Source organism: Balearica regulorum, chromosome Z (genome assembly GCF_011004875.1).
Source record: "Balearica regulorum gibbericeps isolate bBalReg1 chromosome Z, bBalReg1.pri, whole genome shotgun sequence".
Classification (NCBI taxonomy): Eukaryota; Metazoa; Chordata; class Aves; order Gruiformes; family Gruidae; genus Balearica; species Balearica regulorum.
Window position 1 is genome coordinate 29868618 of NC_046220.1, and position 22013 is coordinate 29890630.

The following is a 22013-nucleotide window of genomic DNA, read 5'->3' on the forward strand; positions in this document are numbered from 1 at the left end:
ATTTGGCAGGCATGAAGATTCCACCTGCTTTCAGTGGGATGGCCCTTGCTCCTCAGATGTCCACATCCTCATGTATTAACGCATATACTGACTCTCAAACTTTCCACCAAAATGCTAATTTTTAAATGTCTTCCTATTTTTTCACTTTTTTGGGGCGGGGTCAATATTCTGGATTGCTTTTCCTCACAGAAAGAAACAAGCAGATAAAAAAGCCTTATAAATTTGGCCCAATGTAGCTAAGTTTTAGCCAATGAAAGTAAGTAAGTATGCAAACTGTGTAAGAGTGTGAGCATTTTATTTTGATTTCTATAAATGACATGCTACACAAGACAAAAATCAAAATGAAAAATAGGAAAAAAAAGCATACCCTGAATTTTTCCATTTTTGGACCAGATTAAGTGTTTTGCTCAGCTATAAAACTGCGGGCACTCCTCATCGATGCAGCTGAAATTCCATAAAACGATTTTCCAACTCAGGTACCAGACGAAGACGGCTGCCCGTCCGTGCAGCTCCCATGGCACTGCCTCTTGCTTCTCCATGAGCACCGGAAGCCAAGGACCGCCCTTGCCAAGATTTACTGCCCCGCACCGACCGCAGAATCAACGCGCCGCTGCTCCCGTGGGGCGCAGCTCCGGCCAAGGGTGACGCGGCTCGGCCCCGCTCCGCCGCGCCCGCCCTCTTGGAAGGGCAAGAGGCCCGGCGAGGCCGTCGGCCGCGGGCAGCAGCTCATCTGCACGCCTGCGGACGATACGCCTCCCGCCGCCCCACCGCTTGCCGGGCGAAGCGCGGCATCCCGCCCGCTGCGCTCGCGGCGGCCCTGCTCGCGCCTCGCCGCTCCCGCTCGCCCGCCCGCCTCGCATCCCGCGCTGCGGCCGCCATGGAGCAGGGGGAGCCGTGGGCCCCGGCTCTGGGGACGCGGGTGTGCGACGTCCACGCGGGGCGGCCGCTGGAGCTGTTCTGCGAGGATTGCGGGCTCTGCGTCTGCGCCCTCTGCCCGGCCCTGGGCCCGCACCGCGGACACCGCGCCCTACTCCTGCCCCACGCCGTCGGCCATAAGCAGGTGAGCGCTGTGGATGGGCACTGGGCGATGTCGCCGAGACATGCCCGGCCCGGCCTGTGCATCCCGCGGAGCCCTGCCTGTCCGGAGCAGTCAAGCCTTGCTGTGTGTTTGTCGCGGCGGCGACTTTTTCTGCGAGACCAGCTCCAGCGGGGCGCGGGGACGGGAGTGGGAGCTGGGGGGTACGACACACAGACACACACGACACGACACCACAGGACACGGAGCTGAAGCAAAGATCTTAATGATTTGATTGTCTGTCTTGCCGGGTTTTTTTCCTGGTTTCTGCGACTTGTGCAGCGGGGTTTTCTTTTTCCAGGTTGAGACGGTGGCAGCCATATTAGTGCACTAGATGGCAGTAGGCCGAGAATCTTCAGCCTTCAGCCTTGCTTTGCTTGTCTTATGAACAGATTGGGGAGCTCAGGTTTTGTTGTCACATCTGTTTTGTAAGCTGTACTGCCTAGCAAAACAAAGTTTCTGTACTTTGACAAGTGTTTTGTAAATCTCATAGGGACAGGGGTCAGCATGCTGTCACTGCTCAAAGACATGGTTTGTGCATAAGAGGCAGAGAGCCAGTCACACCCCAAACGCACACGCAATAGGAGTAGAAATGAAGGGACAGTGGGGAAGTAACATTGATTGTCAGGTCACACACAGCAGCGTTTCCTCCTCAGTCCTTGTGTGGGGAGCTTGGTTGCCCAGGGGCATTTGTTTTCATTGCCAGGCTGGAAGTACTTTTCACAGAAACATTGGTGCCACATGGGAAGGGGAAGGGCTGTTTCTGTTTATCCCCTTCCTCTGTTGCTGTAGCTTGCTAGACCACAGTGAGTCCCCATGCACAGAGCTTGTTCTCTGACAACTCCTTGGGGATGGGAAGGAGGGGTTGTTGTGGGTTAACCCTGGTATGCAGCTAAGTACCACACAGCTACCTGCTCACTCCCCCTTCCTTGCCCAGTGGGGCGGGGGAGGAGGAAAGGAAGACCCCCAAGAAAACCTGTGGGTTGAGGTAAAAATAGTTTAATAAGCAAAAGAGAAGTGCAAGAAGCAAGAAAGAGAACAAAACAAGTGATGCAAAGGCAGTCATCACCACCTCCCACGAGTAGATGAATGCCAAACCGGTTCCTGAACAAAAAGATGGCTAACCCACCTAAACCCCCTCCTCCATTTTATTGCTGAGCATGAGATTGTATGACAGGGAATATGGTTAGTTCGGGTCATCTGCCTGCTGTGTGCCCTCCCAAACTCTTGTGCACTCATAGTATAGTCACATCTAAAACACAGCACTGTATGAGCTGCTATGAGGAAAATGAACTCCATCCCAGCCACAACCAGGACAGGGGTTCTTCCTTAAGTTTTTTTATTCATTCCAGTTTAGCTGTCCATCGAGCAGCCCCAGGAGGCTTTGCAAGCTTGCCCAATACTTCCTGCTTGTGCTTTGTTTTTCTCCAGAGAGCCTGCCGGCAGGCTTGTTGAGGTCTGCATGCTGTGTTGCTAAGCTTGGGAGGCTTAAAAAGTAGGAACACAGTGGTTTGATGTTCAGGAGCTTTTTCTTTTTTTCTCCACAATTTCAGAGAGCTCCTTCCCACTCCTCTGGTATTTTGGAGCGATGTTACTGGGCAATTCCCTGGTTCCCACAGAATGTCAGCAGATGCACAGGTCATGCCAAGTTCTTCTGGCATTTTATTGCACTTCATGTTAGAGAGCAGTATAAGGGCAGGGCGCAGGCAGTATACTAGGCCACAGGAAAACAGCAGCACAGAGGAAAGACCACTGAAGATGTCAGAGCAACTCAGAGCACTGTTCCTGCCAGCTGGTGTGGTTTCATCCAAAGCATCCCTCTTGCAGCTGGGAACTCATTGCAGTGTTTGCATTCACTTCATGATGCCCAGGCAATGTGTGGATGCAGGTATTGTACTGTAGCAACCTGATTTGAGCCAGAGTAAAGTGCACAAAGGGACAAGTTGTGCCCGTTTCCTGGGGGTCTGTTGCACACAGTGGAGCAGGTGCTGTTGATAACTAGTTATTTGTGCCAAAACAGGAAACAAGCACATTAGAAACTTGGGTTCTCACATGACACTCTGTCCCTAGGAAGTCTCTGCTGACATCTACTGGCGTAGGGCTGCGCAGATTTAAGGCACAAACTGTCAAAAGTAGTTATAGCCTAAGAGATATTTGGCTAGTGATTTTGTTTGCTGGGAGCAGTTATTCTGTGCAGCCCTTGTGATGTGACATCAACGAGGCAGCATGTGAGAATTTTCCTCAGTGCTTTTAGCAAATCCTAGCTGAGAATGCTAAGAAGACATGAGAGCCATTGTGCGAGGTCCATCAACTGGTTCATCCCTGGATCTAAGGTTGTATAAAATCGTCTGGAAGGACATTCCATGTGCTCCTGAATGCAGGACATAGGATCAGCATGCTGTGCACCTGATATGTGTCCTCTGAGCCTGACTGGAGCTAGAAAGCTCATCTCAGAAATCTTTGCTTTTACAGTGTTTTTACTTGAGTGAGTTGAAGCATCCAGGTAATCCCTAAAGGAATGTTTTTGGAGTTGGTTCCTCTGGGTGAGTGACATGGGTTGCCTGCCAGTGTTGCAGACACAGTGTCTCCGCTCTTAGGAAGCAGCTTTTTCATTTACCTCTGTAAAGAAAGTAAAGCTTAACCAGAAATGTTTGCGGCTGGCATAAGTATTTGCATATGATGACTGTTGTGAAGCAGTGAGTGCCTGACATGATGTGTTTTACTAGCAGAGAAGGAAGATTGGTTTTTGCTCTGTGGTCTTTGTCAGTCTTCGATGAAGGGAATGAGGTCTAGGCTGCAGAATAAATGGAGGAAGGCTGATACCTGGTAGAACTCCTGAATCTTCAGGTGGTGCAGAACCCTTCTGGTCCTTCAGGGACGAGACTGGAAAATTGTGGCTGGCATGGATGGCTTAACATGAGTGTCTTGCTCCGTGCAAGAACATTTATCCGCTTGCATGGGTGTGCCTGTGCCAAGGGGCTGCTGAATGTGGAGTCTCTGGCTATTGCTGGGAGCCCATTTTCTTCAGACTCTGCTGTAATAAAACAAAAAATTACATGTGTTGTCAAAGGAGGCACATGCCAGAAATGCAAACTGGTGCCCATGAAACAACACTTATGCTCAGTTTGTCAGCCATGCAGAGTTTAAATGCCATGCTGACCTGGGGATGTTGTAGTAAGCTGGTACATCTGCGTGCAGATGCTTTTCACTGGATCCCAGCTGCAGAACAGGACACTGATAACAGCTACACCTCTGGAGCTAGCTTATCTGGTATTATTTAGATCATGCAGCAGATCCTCCTGGAAACTATGCTAAAGCACCTGGAAAATAAGGAGGTGCTGCTGACAGCCAACACGGCTTCACTAAGGGCAAATTCTGCCTGACAATTTTGGTGGCCATCTACAATGGAGTTACAGCATTGGTGGATGAGGGAAGTGTAACTGAAGTCATCTACCTGGACTTGTGCAAAGCATTTGACACTGTCCTGTACGACATCCTTGTGTCTAAATTGGAGAGACATGGATTCGATGGATAGACCACTCAGTGGATAAGGAATTGGCTGGATGATCATGCTCAAAGAGTCGCAGTCAACAGTTTGATGTCCAAGTGGAGATCAGCGATGCGTGGCATTCCTCAGGGGTCAGGACTGGGACCGGCACTGTTTAACATCTTTGTTGGCAATATGGACAGTAGGATTGAGTGCACCCTCAGCAAGTTTACCAACAACATTGTGTGGTGTGGTTGACATGCCAGAGGGAAGGGATGCCATCCAGAGGGACATTGTCAGGCTTGGGAGGTGGGCCCATGTGAACCACATGAAGTTCAACAAGGCCAAGTGCAAGGTCCTGCACATGGGTTGGGGCAATACCAAGCACTACAGGCTAGGTGGATAATGGATTAAGAGCAGCCCCTGAGGAGAAGGATTTGGGGGGTGCTGGTGTATGAGAAGCTCAACATGAGCTGGCAGTGTGCGCTTGCAGCCCAGAAAGCCAACCGTGTCCTGGGCTACATCAAGAGAAGTGTGAGCAGCAGGTCGAGGGACGTGATATTCCCCCTGTACTCTGCTCTCATGACACCCCACCTGGAGTACTATGCCCAGCTCTGGGGTCCCCATTACAAGAAAGACATGGACCTCTTGGAGTGAGTCCAGAGGAGGGTGACAAAGATGCCCAGAGGGCTGGAAGACCTCTCCTCTGAAGACAGGCTGAGAGAGTTGGGGTTGTTCACCTAGAGAAGAGAAGGCCCTGGGGAGACCTTATAGCTGCCCACTATAAGGAAACCTACAAAAAAGCTGGAGAGGGACTGTTTACAAGGGCGTGTAGTGACAGGACAAGGGTTAATGTAGTGACAGGACAAGGGTTAATGGGTTTAAACTAAAAGAGAGTAGATTTAGATTAGATATTAGGAAGAGACTCTTCACTATGAGGGTGGTGAGACTCTAGAACAGATTTCCCAGAGTGGATGCCCCCTCCCTGCAAGTGTTTAAGGCCAGGTTGGATGGGGCAAGGGGGCTGGAACTAGATGATCTTTACAATCCTTTCCAAGCCAAACCATTTTCTGATTCTATGATTACTGAGGGGCTCTGTTATACAGTAGTGCACTGAGAGCATGAGGCTGCATTGCCTGGATCTTTCATGGTACTAATGACAAAAATGTATGACTGTGTGCACCAAGACTGTTCAACCTGCTGCACCAAGGACGGATGAATTTCAGAGGGCTGTGGGTGAGAAACTGTGGGGCTAGACACAGCACAACATTAACTGTGTGCTGTGCTGCTCAGTGCATCTCAGAATACCCCACAAGTATCACAGATACCGTGATTACCAGCCAAGCTGATATTTGTTGTTGCAGGCATTTGGACTACAGCATCACTGTAGGGATAGTGGGGAATTTCTGATTGCTTTTTGGTACACTGGGAAGCATCCTGAATATTCACTGGATTTTGACTGTAGACAGAGCCTCCCACTGATCCTTTGAATAAAATTACTTGGTTAGCTGCCCTTCAGCTGCTAAATGCATGAACATGTAGTCTTGAAATGCATAATGCCATAGATTTAAAGATGAAAATGGTTTTTTTCACTATAGGTTTCCCTAATATTGTCAAGGTGGTACTAATTTGTACAGCTCTCCTAATCTTACCAGTATAGCCACCAGGAGCAGGTGAAATGTTGAAATCCTTATGTTTCATCACTACTGGCCTTAATAAGCCTCATAAACTGAATGTTTCAGTAACATACACCCCTATATGGAAAGCAAGCTGGATACTGATTTCTGTTTTTTGCAGATGTTTTTACAAAACTGTGGTTTATTTTGTTTCATTGCTGTATAGGAACTCATGGCATTGTGTTTGAAGGATCTAGAAGAGAGAAAAGAGCAAGAAGCTGGTAACAGAAGGAGCATAGAGCAGGCTGCTAATGATCTGAAGGTAAAACATGATTTGCTTCTTCACTGGATGGTCATTTTCCAAGGAGAGACATTTTACTTTCCGTGTAGCTATTCAAAGACTGAGGCAGCTATTGCTTCTCAGGATAAGAGTGTATTCCCTGTATCCATCACAACATATTACTATCAAAGGGAGAGAAGAGGGAAAGAGTCTCCAAAGGCCTGGCCCTCACTCCCTGATCAGCTGAACATCTCTGAAAGAACAATGTTGAAATTTTTGTGCAGAGGAATAGCAAATAGCTCCAGCAGCATATGTTATTCTGGCTTCACTGATGCATGTTGCATTGCACTGAACTGCATTATTGAATAATCTGACTTCAGAGTTAAGTAAACATAGGAAGAGCTCTATTGATTCTGTCTTAAGAATGGGAATGCATGCTAAGCTCCACCTCATTTATAGACCATGAAATCATTTTTGCTCTAAGGAGCATCTCTAAGCATCTCTGTTACAGAAATGTCAGTAAGAGCTGGAGGGAGCTCTGTAGAGGTTTGGGACACTGCAGTTTGATGTCACTTCATTTTGGAGGCCTTCGTTTCCTAGCAGCTTCCTGTCCCTAGCTTGCTTTAAAAGGAGGCAAAGTCCTGCTACCAAAGGACCAGCTCTGCTGCTTGTAGCAGTTAGTACCTGACCCTGTTACACTCCAGCTGAAAATAGCGTTTTCTGCGTAAATAAGCATCTTGCAACCTGCCCTCAAGCTTTTTCGTCCAGGACATCATCAGGTAAATCCTGCTGCACTCTTTAAGGGGTAAACACCGATTTCTGAAGAGATGCAGCAAATCAGTAAAATTCAACCAAAATGTAACATTGAAAGCCTGGGAGAGAAATGCCTGACATTTTAATGGTCTGTTGACTATGGGGGGATGACACTCTTCTGCTTAATCTGTAGGCACATGCCATTATTAGCAAAAAGCAGCTGTCAGACAGAGTGACTGAGCTCCAGTTGCTACTTCGGGAAGAGGAGCGTCTGGCAAAAAATTTCATTGATGAAAAGGCTCAGCAAGCCCTTGAAGCACATGATCAGCAGTTGGAGTCCTGCCAGGAAAAGCTTGCAGCCATGGAAACCTTGTCACATCGTATCAGACAAATACAACAGTACAGTGATCCTGTTGAGTTGCTGGAGGTGGTATTGTACGGTCTCTTTCTAACTCTTTCTTGTCCTCATAGTCCCTGGTAAACTGCTCTAGTGGTCTCTTCTGCAGATCCTTATGTATGTAAGCAGCATCTTTCTCACTGCTTTTTAATCTTTTTGTTGGTATTTTGGTGAACCAGTTTGGTTCCTGATTTTTGAGCTGTAAGGTGTTCTGCTACAGTACGGATTTCAGATCTGTATGAAATTAATTTTAAGCATACATGGAACAGAATTATGCGTGTCTCTTCATCTTGAAGACAAATGCTGTGTCAGGTCTTCCCTTGTGCAGTGTAATATGAAGGTCTGAGGAAAGGCAGCCCTCTTGGGAACCTTAGAAGGAAGGCAAAATTGTCTCATTTCTTTAATCACAAGAGATCCTAATGACTGAGCAATAGCCATGGTGTTACTGGAAGGGGAAGTGTTTTTATTGTTGCGTACAGATAAATGTCAGCCTCTCTTCACCTTCTTCATATTCTTCGCCATATTCTTCTTCACCTTCCCTGGGAATGGTGTTTTGCCATGTGCTTATGCCCTGACACAAGCCAAAGGATGCCATTCAAAATGGGAAGGCCTGTGATGCGTTTTTACATCCTTGCAATGTTGCATTGTTGTGAAGGATAATGGCCCTGGCATTCTGCTGTGTGTGCTAGCAACATACCTCCACATGGGAAGCTGCTCTTCATTGTTCTGGAGAGATTTGTTTTGTGGAGGAGGTTGGGTTTTATTCTTTAGATTGCTTTTAAAACTTAGTGGTTTAATTTTCCCATTGTTGAGATTTCCCACAAAGGGTCCTAACCAGGATAAACTCATTCTCATCTTGGAGTATCCTGGAGACCCCTGTTTTAGCTGTGACTGCTGGGTTCTCTATCTCTGGGGTAGCCCCTGGCTCCACTGGCAGGAGGAGCTAATGGGCAGGCTAATGAGCTAATAGGTAGGCTGAACACAGCAAGACTTGCCTGTTATGGCCCATATGTATACCTAGTGATGAAGCTCTCCTTGTTTTCTGGTGTGTGGGATCTGGGAGGGAAGAGTCCATTCATGTCACTGTCTCTACTAATTGCATAGTTTGGCTTTCTGCCCTCAGAAGTACACAGAAATCAAGAAGGAAATGCAGGAGTCCATGCACCTGTTAGAACAGTGGCATCCGATACCTCTCTCGTTTGAACACATACTTAACCATTATAAGCACTTTGTGACAGTTCTTCAGTCCATTCTACAGAAACCACTAGAAGTGCGGCTTAAAAAAGGTACCTGGGGGAGTGCTGTGAATTTTGCTTTCTCTTGCTCTCCTTTTAAATAATGTGTGATCTGTAAGTAGGAGCAAGACTTTTTACCAAATCAACTGGAGAAAACAGCAGCTTTTCTGGCATGGGTACTGTTCTCTGACAGCATTGGTACAATGTTGCTATAGCAGTGGTGATTTGGGAACATAAGAGATTTGTCTTTTAACTCTGAAGATGGTCTTTTTGCCTCAAAGTTTGTCTGATGCTTTTTTCCAGCTCTATCAGTTATTTCAATACAGCTTACTTCTGCTTGCAGAGCTTATCTTGCTTATATCGTTAGACCATCACACCTACACAACGTAGCTGTTCTCTCCTTTCTGTCACTGCTGGGTGTAAGTGCTCTGAAAGGCAGGCGTGGAACATCAGGTACCTGTAAAATTTGAAAGCTTTTTCTCATCAATGTACCTGGTGATCTTTCTGTCTCAGGCAGTCTGAAAAATTCTCTGTTTTTTGGTACTGTAAAGGTGGGTTAACATGTTCTGCTTAGAGCTCCTTTTTTGTTTGACCTGGTATTTCATCCTTAAGTGACCTTTGGCATAATTAAGGCAAGGAGTTTCCTAATAGGAAATAATACAGAGCCACAAAGCCAAATAACCATAGAGAAACCCTGATGCTTGTTGAGTTACAGGTAAGCAGTGCAACACCGGCCATCACATTTGACCCAGCTACCTTTTAATAATCTGTTTTCTGAGAGTTGCCACCAAGAACAGCAGGGTGCTGGGGAAGATGGTTAGACCAGATCTGAAAGGACACTGCTGGATGTGTGGATAATTGCTAGACAGTACCATGCAGGTTCTCTGTAGCTAGCATCTGCAGTTGTCTTCAGCTGCCTGATTTTGTTCTCATCTGGTAGAGGGGTGCTTATTGAGGAATGGGAGGTACTTACTTGAGGTTGTGCTTGATTGTGTAGCTCCTTTCAACACTGGGATCCATCATCTCCATGCTATCCAAAAACCGTAAGGTCAAAAGCATAGAGTGAGTAGCCCTTCCCCAGCAAAAGTAACTCACTTTGTCCTATGAAATTGAAAAATGGAGTGTGACAGTATGACCTTCCCCAGGAGATGGGTGGAATTCACACCAAAGAGGCAAAACCTAAATGCCCTGTCCAGCAAAATTGCCCACGGTGTTTTATTTTTAAAATCTTCTTTACAGTACAACCATGTTCTTCCACTGGCAGACTCCCTAAATTGTCCCTTTTCTTCTCTGCCCAGATGTTTTCAGTAGCCTTACTGCCACTGCAAAGAGGGATCCTGGAACAGTGTTGAAAACCCTGTCTCCTGTTGATCGGCTGCTTTTCTTAAAACGTAAGTATGATTGAACAAAACTTAGAAGCACCCCGAACACTTACAGCTCAATCACTGACACAGTCAAAGAATGTGTCCTCACACTATCTTCAAAGGGTTCTGATGATTACAGTGATTGTGAGGAACAAGTGCTTGGCACTGCCTGAAAGTCATTATCCTTTTTCATGCTTCAGGTTGGGAAAGAAATTTTACTTTCTATCTGTGAAATCTTGATCATTTGTTTTTATTCAGAACTGACGGTGTGTGAATCAGCTAGTGGCTAATACAATTTTTGAAGAATTTTCAATTCTCCAGTGTGCTCTGTCTTTAATTATATGTCCATCATGTAATGTGTTAAGGGTCAATCTAGAGGTGGTCTTTTTTTCTGGTGTTGGTAGGAAAGATGTACAATGTATTGTTTTACAATTCTTTGCTGGGAATCTCATGGACATTTTTTTTTTATAGAATGAAAAATACTCCTCTTGGAACACACTAACTTGGAGGTGCAGGGACAGCATGTAACCCACTCTACCAGCACAGTACTCTCTCTTGCCCTCCCTACTGAATAACAGCCAGAAGTCGTGTCCACTTGGCCACAGTCCAGCCTCCATTGGGCTGGATCCAGGCCAGAAAACAGACCTTCTCTTACAACAGGCCTTTGCCCCAAGTACCACGGTAATAGGGAATGTTACTGCTTTGAGATTAAAAACAGCTACAGCCCTCATTTGCTGCAGGCCCCAAGCCACATGAAATGTCACACATCAGCAACTCTTTCCACATGTCTTTGCCTCAAACGAAGCAACTGCTCTGTTTCTGGTACTGAGATGAAGATGAGCTGTTAATGAGGCTCTGTGTGTCAGTGAGTGATCTGTTAGTAAGGCTCAACTAATAATGGTGCATCACTGGTTCATGTATTTTAAACGTAACTGATTTTAGGGGCCGCAGCGAGGAAAGAAGGAAATTTGGGGTCCAGCTGTATCTTGCAGTCATAACACATGTACTACTTTATTTTCTGAAACATTACAGATAAGTGTAGAGGGTAAGTCTTTGTTGCAATTAACTGTGCGGTGAATGGACCCTCAGTTGATGTGAGATGTCTGTGCTCTTTAACAGTGAATTGTGGGAGACCTTACTTAGCCTTCCCTGCTTGTGGCAGGAAATTGTGGGAGAGTAACAGAGGACCAACAGAGAATGGAGTGGAGTGGTTTCTGCATTGCTCTGATGGCAGAAGGGAGGATTCCAGCCAGAATGAAAATAGTTTCTGGGCTTTAGATTATGGAATATGCCAGCTAGCCCAGGCTAGATGTATTTAATGGGAGAGGGTTCTATGTGAGAACGCAGGAGAGGAAATAGCAACAAAGTCAAGTGAACCACAGATTAATTCTGTTGCAAAGACAGATTTCACTCATCCAGTAACCTGCTGTATAATTACTTACCATTTTTAAGTTCAACAGCAAAGAGCAAGGAAAATACTGAAGTTCTTGTTTGAATGGGTCTGTTGCTGCCTGTTTTGTGTTTATTTAGTACTATGCTGCCTGTAAACCACAGTGAAAGATTATGAGAACACAGGTTCAAACATGTAGTTCAGATACCCAACACTGCAGAGAAGTCAAAGCAGTCTGGATTTTAAGATATTATCAACACTTGTTTCCCTAACTTTAATTTAAAAAGAAATTTACTCTGAAAAGCAGCTCCAGGATATTAAAGGTATTTGTCGTCTGGCATTTGAAAATCTAAGCTTCAAAGTTTATCTAGACTAAGATTAAAATCATATTCTGTCAAAAAACCAGCTGTGAACTGAGTGAAATATGACTCAGCCAGTTTTCATTGCAACTATCTTTCTATTCAGTTCTCACCCAGATGTATTGTTATATTCTTTTCTTCACTTACAAGAAAAAAATAGATGTGCTTGTTATTTGGAAAGTTTAAAGATACAAGTTAAGTTTACATCTTAATGCCAGTACTCCAGACAGTACCATAATTCATGACAATGTTTGTTCTTTTAGGTACCCAACTCTGACACTGTGTATTGGGTCTGGCTGAGGTGGAGTTAATTCTCCCCACAGCAGCCCTCATGGTGCTGTGCTGTGTATTGGTAGCTAGCGAACTGTTATTAACACACCAGTGTTTTGGCTACTACTGAGCAGTGCCAGCACACATCAAGGCTGTCTCTTCAACATTTCTTTTTCCCCAGCAGCAGGCTGGGGGGGGGCAAGATCTTGGGAGGGGACACAGCTAGGACAGCTGACCCAAACTGACCAAAGGGATATTCCATACCATGTGACATCTGCTCAGCAATAAGAAGCTGAGAATAGGGGGAGGAACAGGGTGGGGGGCAGTCATTGTTTTTTTTTTTTTTTTACAATGTTTGTCTTCCAGAGTAAGGGGCATGCATACTGAAGCCCTACTTCCCAGGAAGTGGCAGGACATCGCCTGATGATGGGAAGTAGAGAATAATCTTTGCTTTTTGCTTTGCTTCCGCGCACGGCTTTTTGCTTTAGCGACATTAAACTGCTTTTATCTCGACCCACGAGTTTGGGGTTGGTTTTTTTCCATCTTCCTTTCTCCCCTCCCTGCCTTGCTGAGGAGGTGAGTGATAGAGCGGCTCTGGTGGGCACCTGGCCCTCAGCCAGGGTCAACCCACCACAGTCCTTTTTGGTGCCCAATGTGGGGCTCCACAAGGCAGTTTAGTATTAAGGGTGCTACAGCTATAGTAGTTATTAAGTTGCAAGCTCCTGTGCAGGTCACGGGGTTTGTTAGCTGTGCTGCTTATCTCTATTTTGCTAAACTTAGGAACATGCTGATACAAACAATGGCTGCTCTGTGCTTTGGCCTGGTGTTGACGGTCTTTCTGTGCTGGGGGAGCTATTTTGTGAGGAGGATGAAGGAACTTGGGAGCATGCTAGTAACAAACAATGGTTATGTGCATGGCCCTGGCATCGATGTTATTGCTGTGCTGGGGGAGCTATCTTGTGGAGATGATGGGAGAATACATCTCTCTCTCTACCTGGTTTTGACATGGATGGTTTCATTATGCAGGCTCCTAAGGTCCTTGTTCACCCTTATGTAAGCTCATTAATATTACTAATTAATACTGCTGGCATATTACAGGTGTTGTGCGCCGCTCTATCACTCACCTCCTCAGCAAGGCAGGGAGGGGAGAAAGGAAGATGGAAAAAAACCAACCCCAAACTCGTGGGTCGAGATAAAAGCAGTTTAATGTAGCTAAAGCAAAAAGCTGTGTGCGGAAGCAAAGCAAAAAGCAAAGATTATTCTCTACTTCCCATCATCAGGCGATGTCCTGCCACTTCCTGGGAAGTAGGGCTTCAGTATGCATGCCCCTTACTCTGGAAGACAAACATTGTAAAAAAAACGACTGCCCCCCACCCTGTTCCTCCCCCTATTCTCAGTTTCTTATTGCTGAGCAGACGTCATATGGTATGGAATATCCCTTTGGTCAGTTTGGGTCAGCTGTCCTAGCTGTGTCCCCTCCCAAGATCTTGCCCCCCCCAGCCTGCTGCTGGGGAAAAAGAAATGTTGGAGGGACAGCCTTGATGTGTGCTGGCACTGCTCAGTAGTAGCCAAAACACTGGTGTGTTAATAACAGTTCGCTAGCTACCAATACACAGCACAGCACCATGAGGGCTGCTGTGGGGAGAATTAACTCCACCTCAGCCAGACCCAATACACACTGGTTTTATCAGGCTTGACAGAAGGAGTAAAAGGGTTTGTTTAAGAATGCCAGACCCTGTTTTTAAAGGGAGTATCTTGGTTATTTCTAGAACATGGAATCAGAAAACGCATGCTAACACATTAAATTACTGAGATAGAGTATATTATGAAAACTTTTGTAAGACATGCAGCAATTCAATATTGAAGTTGTAGGACAATATCTTCAGAGAAAAATCTCACCTTAAAAATCCTATAGCTTTTTGACCTGTCCTGTGTGATTGAGTAATTTCAAACTTGTTTAATTTGATTATAGATTTTTTTATTCCTGGCTTTTTGATTTCCAGTCCTGTGACAGCTGCTTCATAGTAAAAATATTCCAAAGTGCTGCCAAACAAGACAGTGATTTCTGGGGTGTAGTTTCAGACTGTGATTTTTATTTTCTAAATGTCAGGTTAGGTGAACTACTCTAAATCCTCCGGGAGCTGGTAAGTTGTTCCTTCGCAATACACACAATTCTGCTGCTAAGAGCTGTGGTGACTCTGTGAGAAACAGACTCCTAGTGCATCTTCAAATGGGATTTTGGTGGGATGGGATCTCCCAGCCCAAGAACTTTATGCTCCAGTGCTCTCTAAACCCCTTAGGCTGTAATGTGCCTAGAGGTCTCCAACTATTCTGCTTAAAGCAAAAGCTCTTAGTGTTTGTTCCCTGCCTAGCTGTATTCATCTTCTCATTTGTGAACCATGCATATAGTGACTTACATACTGACTTGCTTTAAAACCTATGCAACTTTAAAGCATTGGTCCATATAAATCGTGGTGCTTTCTATTAAAAATGTCAGGTTTTTCCTTGCAAAACTGCATGTTCCAAGACGCTGCCAGCTGGGGCTCCTTTGCAGTTTTGTTTTTATAACAGGCTTCTTTCAAGACTCATGATAAATATAGTAAGTGTTTTTATGGTTTTGACTGCAGATGCAAGATCACCAACCTGGGAGTATGACAGCCTTCACCCAAGGCTAAAGTTGTCTGATGACCGTCTTGTAGTAAGCTGTAATTGGAGGAGGATATTTTACCCCTGTGGTCCCCAGAGATTCGATAAATTATGGCAAGTGCTAAGCAGAGATGCATTCCTCTCTGGGAGTCATTACTGGGAAGTGGACCTGCTTCATGCTGGAGTAGGATGGTGGATTGGCATAGCCTACCCTTCCATTGGCAGGAAAGGAGACTCTGAAATGTGTCGACTGGGCTGGAATAGAGCATCGTGGTGCCTTAAGAAGTTTGGTTTTGAATGCTGGGCATTTCACAAAAGGGAGAGAATCCCTATCCAGCTAGAAGATGATCCTGATCGCATTGGCATTTTTCTGGATTATGAAGCAGGAATCCTTTCATTCTACAATGTTACTGATGGCATGGCTCATTTGCACACCTTCCGCTGCAAGTTCACAGAACCAGTTTACCCAGCCCTGAGGCTCTGGGAAGGCGCCATTGGAATATGCAAACTAACATAAGGAATGAAGCAAAATAAAACCTACTATGCTTTTCCTATGAAATTCACTTTGGCAATGAGCTACATGAATGAATCTCTGTTATATGAAAGTTGTAACTGTGATGCTTTCAGAAGGAAACAGTTAAGTTCAAGAAAACCAACTGTAATTTTTAATGTATATCCATTTTTCAGTCGGGGAAGGTGGTCTGGCTTTTATCAATGATGTTAATGTACGACCTAAAGTGCCATATATAGTATATACTTTTTTTCAACTTGAAAAGTGGAAAAAGTCTTGTTGAACGAAGCCCATTACAAATCAGATTTGAACCTGGATACTGCCATCTTTTTTATAAACTCTCTCCTCTCATATGCCTGGAGAGGCTGTAATTGTGTATGGTAGTAGGTTTAGTTTGGTTCAAGCTTCAAGTTCTTATATTGCGTAGTGTTATAGTTGACACGGTCAGATTTGGGTAATAAATGCACTAAATGAATTAGTTCATACTTAGGTATTGTCCCGGTTTCTGGCTAGGGTAATTTTCACAAGAAGTTGGGAGGGGACACAGCCAGGATAGCTGACTCAAACTAGCCAAAGGGGTACTCCATACCATATTACATGTGCACCATATAAAGGGGGCTGGCTGGGGAGGAGTGGCAGCTCTGGGAAGGGCTGAGTGTTTGTCATCCAGTCAGCAAATTGCATTGTGTATCACCCATTTTCTGTATTCTGTTATTATTATCTACTGTTATTATTATTTTCCTCTCCCTTTGCTGTCCTAATAAACAATCCTTGTCCCAAAACACGAGTTGTACCACCTTCTTCCTGTTCTCCTCCCCATCCCGCTGGGGGGAAGGGATGAGCAAGCAGCTGCATGGTGCTCAGCTGCCGGCTGGAGCTAAACCACAACAGTCCTTTTTGGTGCCCAACATGGGGCACGAAGGGTTGAGAAAACAACAGATCCAACCAGAGCATCTTACAACAAATTTGTAATACGCGTACATGTTTATTATATCAGTTAAATAGTTGCTGGTCACAACGGTGTTTTGTTTGTTCACATGTAAACCCATAGTTGCTGCACGTATTCTCTGCGGCGCTGTTCATCACCTCTGGGAGAGGGAGCAGGATTCTCAGTTTGCTGTACCGTGTAATACCAACTTATGACAACATCAATGGTCATGAGGTTAAGCTGGTATTTGTATGTGGCATTGCTGTCATGCCCATACCTTGGACAACATCTCAGAACTGATTAATAATTGCACCCAATCTATGGGGAAGACAGGGGAGGATACCGCTTTCTCCTGCTCTTTTACCTCCCCTTCTCCCTTCAGGCTGGTTTCAACAGTTTTTGAGAATTTTGAATGTCCTTGAGATGTTCAAGCCAGCATGCTCCTACTGCTATGTCTCCCAAATGTGTTTCAGGTCTTGTTTGTGGTATTGTTTTAAAAATACCACCCAGGGATCTGCCCCAAGGCTGAGTAGTCACAGGTGGCATGGCATGTGGGAGAATATGGGCAGGTATCTAGAGACCATCTCACCTCCAATGGTTTGTAATGTCACCCCCAAACAACTACAGGACCCTGATAAAGTGATAGAGTATTTGAAAGGAAAATGCTGTGGCTATTCCAGAGAGGCACAACTTACCACACTGTGCTGGGCCCTGGCCAGCATCTACCAAACACTGCTCGATAGTAGGCAGCACCATCGGGGGAAAGAGAGGGAAAACAGAACGACAGGCACTGCGGCTACTCCAGCCCCAGCAACGGGCACTGACGCTACTCAAACCCCAGTGACAAGCACTGCAGCTGAACCAGAAAACGAACCTCTGCCAGTGTCAGTTGCCCCTATACAGAAGAAGAAGTAAATACACCAACAAATCAGTTTGCTTAGTAAGGGATGATGATGAACCAGAACCATCATGAGAACAGGAGGAAGAGGCAGAAGCAGAGGCAATCACCCGATCCCTGTCCCTGAGTGAGCTGCAACGTACGCGAAAAGATGGATGCAGCCACCATCCAGCCGAGCACGTTGTTAGCTGGCTGCTCTGATGCTGGGATGATGGGAACAGTAGCCTGGAATTAGAAGTTAGGGAGGCCAAGCAGCTGGGATCTGTGTCCAGGGAAGGGGGCATGGACAAGGCGATGATAAACAAGGAGTGAGCAGCAGAACTCACTCACCCTTTAACAGTCCCATATGGCCAGTGTGAAAGTCAATAGAGAGTGGAGACTGACAGTAAGTAGACTATCGTGGCCTGAATGAAGTCACGCCACCAACGAGTGCTGCCATGCTGGACATGCTGGAATTTCAATACCAACTGGAGTAAAGGGCAGCCAAGCGGCACGCCACAATTGATACAGCGTTTTGCTTGATCCCTTTGGCAGCAGAGTGCAGGCCACAGTTTGCTTTCACTTGGAGGGGCATCCAGTACCCCTGGAACTGACTGTCCCACAGGTGGAAACACAGCACCACCATTTTGCCAGTTTGCAGAAGTGAAAGCCATCCATCTGGCTTTAGACATGGCTGAATGAGTGTAAAAAATATAGAAGCTTAGCTATAAGAAAACTTATGTTAACTAGAAAGCTGCTTAAGGCCTAGAACTGTTTTAAAGCCTATAATCATGGGAAAGGGGTTTCTAATCAAGGTAATGAAGCTGACTGACCATGGCAATGTACAGTGCTGCTACATTCCTTGTACAGTCCCTACCCAACCGGACAATAGGCCTGGGAATATTAATCTTATGAAGTAAGTTGTTATGGACAGGTGTATCCACAGTGAGGATACTGCCCATGCCTGGAAGAAGAAGGTCATCCAGCAGACACAGGTGCAAGACCACTGATGATCACCAGAGACCCCTGAGGACCACCGACTCAAATCACTGAGCATGCGTGATGGGGAGGAGACTATGGAAATGGATTCTAAGAAATGATTAGCATAAGACTGCCTTTTCTTGGAAAAATAATGAATATGTATATTTTGATTCTATATAACCTGTGTGTTGGTAATCACCTGTATGCACGTTTGGTGAAGCTGTTTCCCCCATGCATCCAGCGCTGCAATAAAGCAAACCTAGGGTAACTCATGTCTGGTAGATTTTCTTTAACAATGAGAAAAGTGGCCAGTGCTATATTGCCCCCAGTTGTCTCCCCTGTCTAAATGGGGTCAGTTGGTGGAGTGAGCAAATGGTTGTGTGGTGGTTTTAGCTGCCTGCTGGGTCAAACCATGACAAAAGTAAACGCAAAACACGTATACACTTCAGAAGTGGGTTGTAATTACAATTCTTCATATTCTGATCATAATGTTTCAGTACAATTCTTTATATTCTTAATTCAAACTTTGGAAATTCATCTCTAGGATCACAAGGGAAACGTGACATAATATACAAATCAAAGCTTTCCCCCCCTAGATTTATATAACAATTACAGAATAAGATTGTTGCAATATTTAATGCAAAGGATGAGTCTTTTTTCACCCACATATTTCAAGTTGCATACTAGAAGGACATTCAATTAGGTTACTTTGATGCCAAGTCGGAGGAAAAGTGATAGTTGAGTAAAATACTTGGCAAATTTGGAAAAATGTTCAGTTTGTTATGAACTTGTTAATATCATCTTTGCCAATTGTTAAAAAAAGGTCTGCGTAAAAGAAAACATTGTGGGAAACTCAACAAACCAACATGTGTAGGGTCAGAAGAAAGTGTGTATAAAAAAACATCTGGGCTCACAATTCTCTACTTTTAATTTTTCCTTTTAAGATGTCACATGGTTTGGTGACACTAAATGTTGGAGTAGGGCATGTATATGTGTTAATTGTCATTTTTGTTTTGGCTGATTTATAGTGTAAGATAACTACTCATTTCTTCCTCTGGGAACAGTAACTGCTCACATCTATAGGCATCCTGTTTCCTTTCTAGAGTTGTCTTCTAAGTGTGGGTGTTTTTTTTAAATTTAGTTTAGATTTTTATTTCCTCTGCAAGATTTTTCTTTTAAAATGGCTTGAACAACCTTCAGAGGTTTCAGTATCCACTTCTCAAGCAGTTCCACCTGCCTTCACAAAACAACACAACAAAGTATATGCCATGCTGCTTCCTCCCACGTGTTACTTCAGCCTGCAGATTAGCCAGTATGGTATTTGTGTACATATGGCTATTAGAAATTAATCTTGTATTTTACCTTCTTTTTTTTTCCCAAGGAAAAAAAGACTTTTTGTGGTCAGATTGATCACTTGGTTGTGTTACCTTCGATATTACAACACTTAGTAAAAGCTATTATAAGGACTTTTTCTGCCTTAGGAACATATTTTAAAATTTTGGAAGAAAGCACTACAAGGTTTCTTTTCCTACTGTAGCTATTGTGGGCAAGTTATGTTAAGCAAGAAGGGCTTTTACTCTCAATCTTAATCTCTCTCCATACAGTCAGTTCTCAAAGTACATTGAGAATTAAATGTTTCTGCTGAGCTCTTTAAAAGTGAGATTTTTCTGTTGTGCTCTTTACGATTGTAGCTACTGCTTCACCAGGATTGATATATGTGGCTTTCTGTCTATCCTAAGAGCATATGGAGATGCAGCACATTGCTGACTTTCTTTCAAAGGACAGAAATTACTTGGCTTAATCCTTGTATCTACCACTAGAATAATAGGCAGTAACATGTGACAAAAGTGTTAATACAGGAAACAACGCTGCATTCTCTAGTATCAGAAATTTTCAAGAACCTATGAGAAACAGACTCTTTCTGCCAACAGTTCCCCTGGGGTGAACAGGTCCTCAATTCCCCTGAAACGTTCTCCGGATTCCCCTACTTGGGATTCTTTCAGGAATATTATCCCAAACCACCCAGGTAAGACCATAGCACACTTCTTGGGATGACAGTTGCAGAACATGCAAGAAGAATGATGCCACAGTTCCAGCCACGTGCCTGATCTGGTGTCAGGAAAAAAGCGTGCACAGTGTGTTACAAAACATACCTACACTACAAGTTAGACGGCATGAGAGTGCAATGGACCTGTGATTCCAGGAAAGATGCACCTTTCCTAATTTATCTTTTTCCTATGGAGGTCAGCCCCTCTGGGGAGAAATTATATACAATCTCCCAAACCTGTTGAAACCACTTGAGACTATGCCTTCCATATGAGTCCACAGCTGTTGCGGCACTCAAGGAAGAGAGTAAATACTGCTGTCCACCACATTGGACTGTCTAATGTATCCCACATTTAGGTGGGAGCATGTATGGATGTCTCCTATTCATAAGAGAGAGTGATTTAGTCTCATTTATTTGTATTCTAAGATGAGTGAGAAAACTACTGCAAAATGCAGAAAAAATACACAGCTTGAAAGAGGAAAATAAAACAGGTTAAATAAAATTTATGTATAAATTGCCAATGTAAAGTTGTGTCATAATAATTCTTTTTAAATAAATGTCACAAACATTAAACCTAAAGGCTACTCATAAGCACGGATTTCACAGCCTAGCCTATGACACACATTATTTCAATTTTTGGCTTTAATAAAAAAATAAATTACAGGAGTAAGGAGTTGTGTGTTTATCTTTCATTAAATTACAGATCAAACACATTTGTTTCACAAGTAAAAGATGGATTTGGTAATAGCTGATGTTACAAACTCATCTTGAATCTAAAATTCAGAGTACTGCTGGCTTTTCAGAACTGCATATAATTCTGGAAGGCAGAAAGGTTTTGCTTTCAGTAATTCCTCTTGCACTTCACTGATCTCAGCATGGAGCAGGACTGAGTGCATGTGGCTCTGGGAAGGAGTAAGATCCTGCAGTCAAATTCCTGCTATTAGATTCGCTCGCTCACCAATTAGATGACTAATGCTTTATTTAAAGTGGAGGAACTCCATCAGAACAGACAGAGAGACACCACCTCAGCTTTAAGTCATTTGGTATGTGGGACACCCAGCCTTTAGCCCTGGCCTCAAATCTGACAGAACAAGAATTAAACTATGCAAAGCCCCAAGAACAAGAGTGGCTCATTGCAGCCTTGTATGCCTCTTCTTTTCCTATTCATTCTGACAAAAAAAAAAAAAAAAATCCCCCCCCCCCCAAGTCAAAGTTGTAACCCTTTCCTTGCTAGCAAGCACATTACACGTATTAGCTAGCACAGCTTACTAGTTAACACTGCATGGCAGCAGAATAAACCCTGACAGGCAGCCAATTTTACCTACACCAGTTGAGCCACCCAGCAAAGATCAAACATTTCAGGTTTTCTTTTGAACACTTTGATTTCTTTCATCCTCACCAAAAAAGAGACTTTCCATTCCAGTTCTTAGAAAAGAAATCTAGTAAAACATGATGCAACAAAGATTCAACTCTTCCAGAGCTTTTCTGCTTCTGTGAATTTTAAAGGAATTGTTTCCAGTTTATATATTCTTCAGCAACGCATCAGAAATACAGTCATGCTTCTTCCCAAATGTAGTGAAGTTTACAACAATCTTACAGCTCAATGGGACTAGGTTTAACACTTCAGATACAGTAAGAAGACTGCAGGACAGAAGTGCAATTGGCTATGCAGAAAGTCCTGGCCCCAGTCTTAGTTTTTTGCACAGGTGTATAAGAGGGAATAATTCCCCTTCTAGCACACACAGAGTGTTGCTGATCTAAGGCAGGAATGGAAAAGCACACAGGAAGAGTTCCAGT

The 22013-nt window shown here is 44.4% G+C and overlaps 1 protein-coding gene across 2 annotated transcripts; it reads left to right on the plus strand.

Annotated features, from left to right (window-relative positions):
* The first annotated feature begins 393 nt into the window (after nucleotides 1–393).
* On the plus strand, nucleotides 394–16165 carry TRIM14 (tripartite motif containing 14). 2 transcript variants are annotated; one of them, XM_075740469.1, is made up of 6 exons: nucleotides 654–1060; nucleotides 6405–6500; nucleotides 7405–7638; nucleotides 8732–8894; nucleotides 10142–10234; nucleotides 14854–16165. In XM_075740469.1, the coding sequence occupies exons 1-6, from the start codon at nucleotides 878–880 to the stop codon at nucleotides 15387–15389; spliced, it is 1305 nt and encodes a 434-aa protein (XP_075596584.1). In that variant the 5' UTR covers nucleotides 654–877; the 3' UTR covers nucleotides 15390–16165. The 2 variants fall into 2 exon arrangements, with proteins under 2 accessions (XP_075596583.1, XP_075596584.1); XM_075740468.1 differs by lacking the exon at nucleotides 8732–8894 and having other exon boundaries at nucleotides 394–1060; nucleotides 7405–7591.
* The last annotated feature ends 5848 nt before the right edge of the window (nucleotides 16166–22013 follow it).

Bases quoted from the DNA above. Each gene is read 5' to 3' on its own strand.
- TRIM14 (XM_075740469.1), top strand. From the start codon at position 878: ATGGAGCAGGGGGAGCCGTGGGCCCCGGCTCTGGGGACGCGGGTGTGC. The intron at 6,501-7,404 runs GTAAAACATGAT...CTTAATCTGTAG, and splicing joins AGGCTGCTAATGATCTGAAG to GCACATGCCATTATTAGCAA. The intron at 8,895-10,141 runs GTACCTGGGGGA...TTCTCTGCCCAG, and splicing joins AGAAGTGCGGCTTAAAAAAG to ATGTTTTCAGTAGCCTTACT.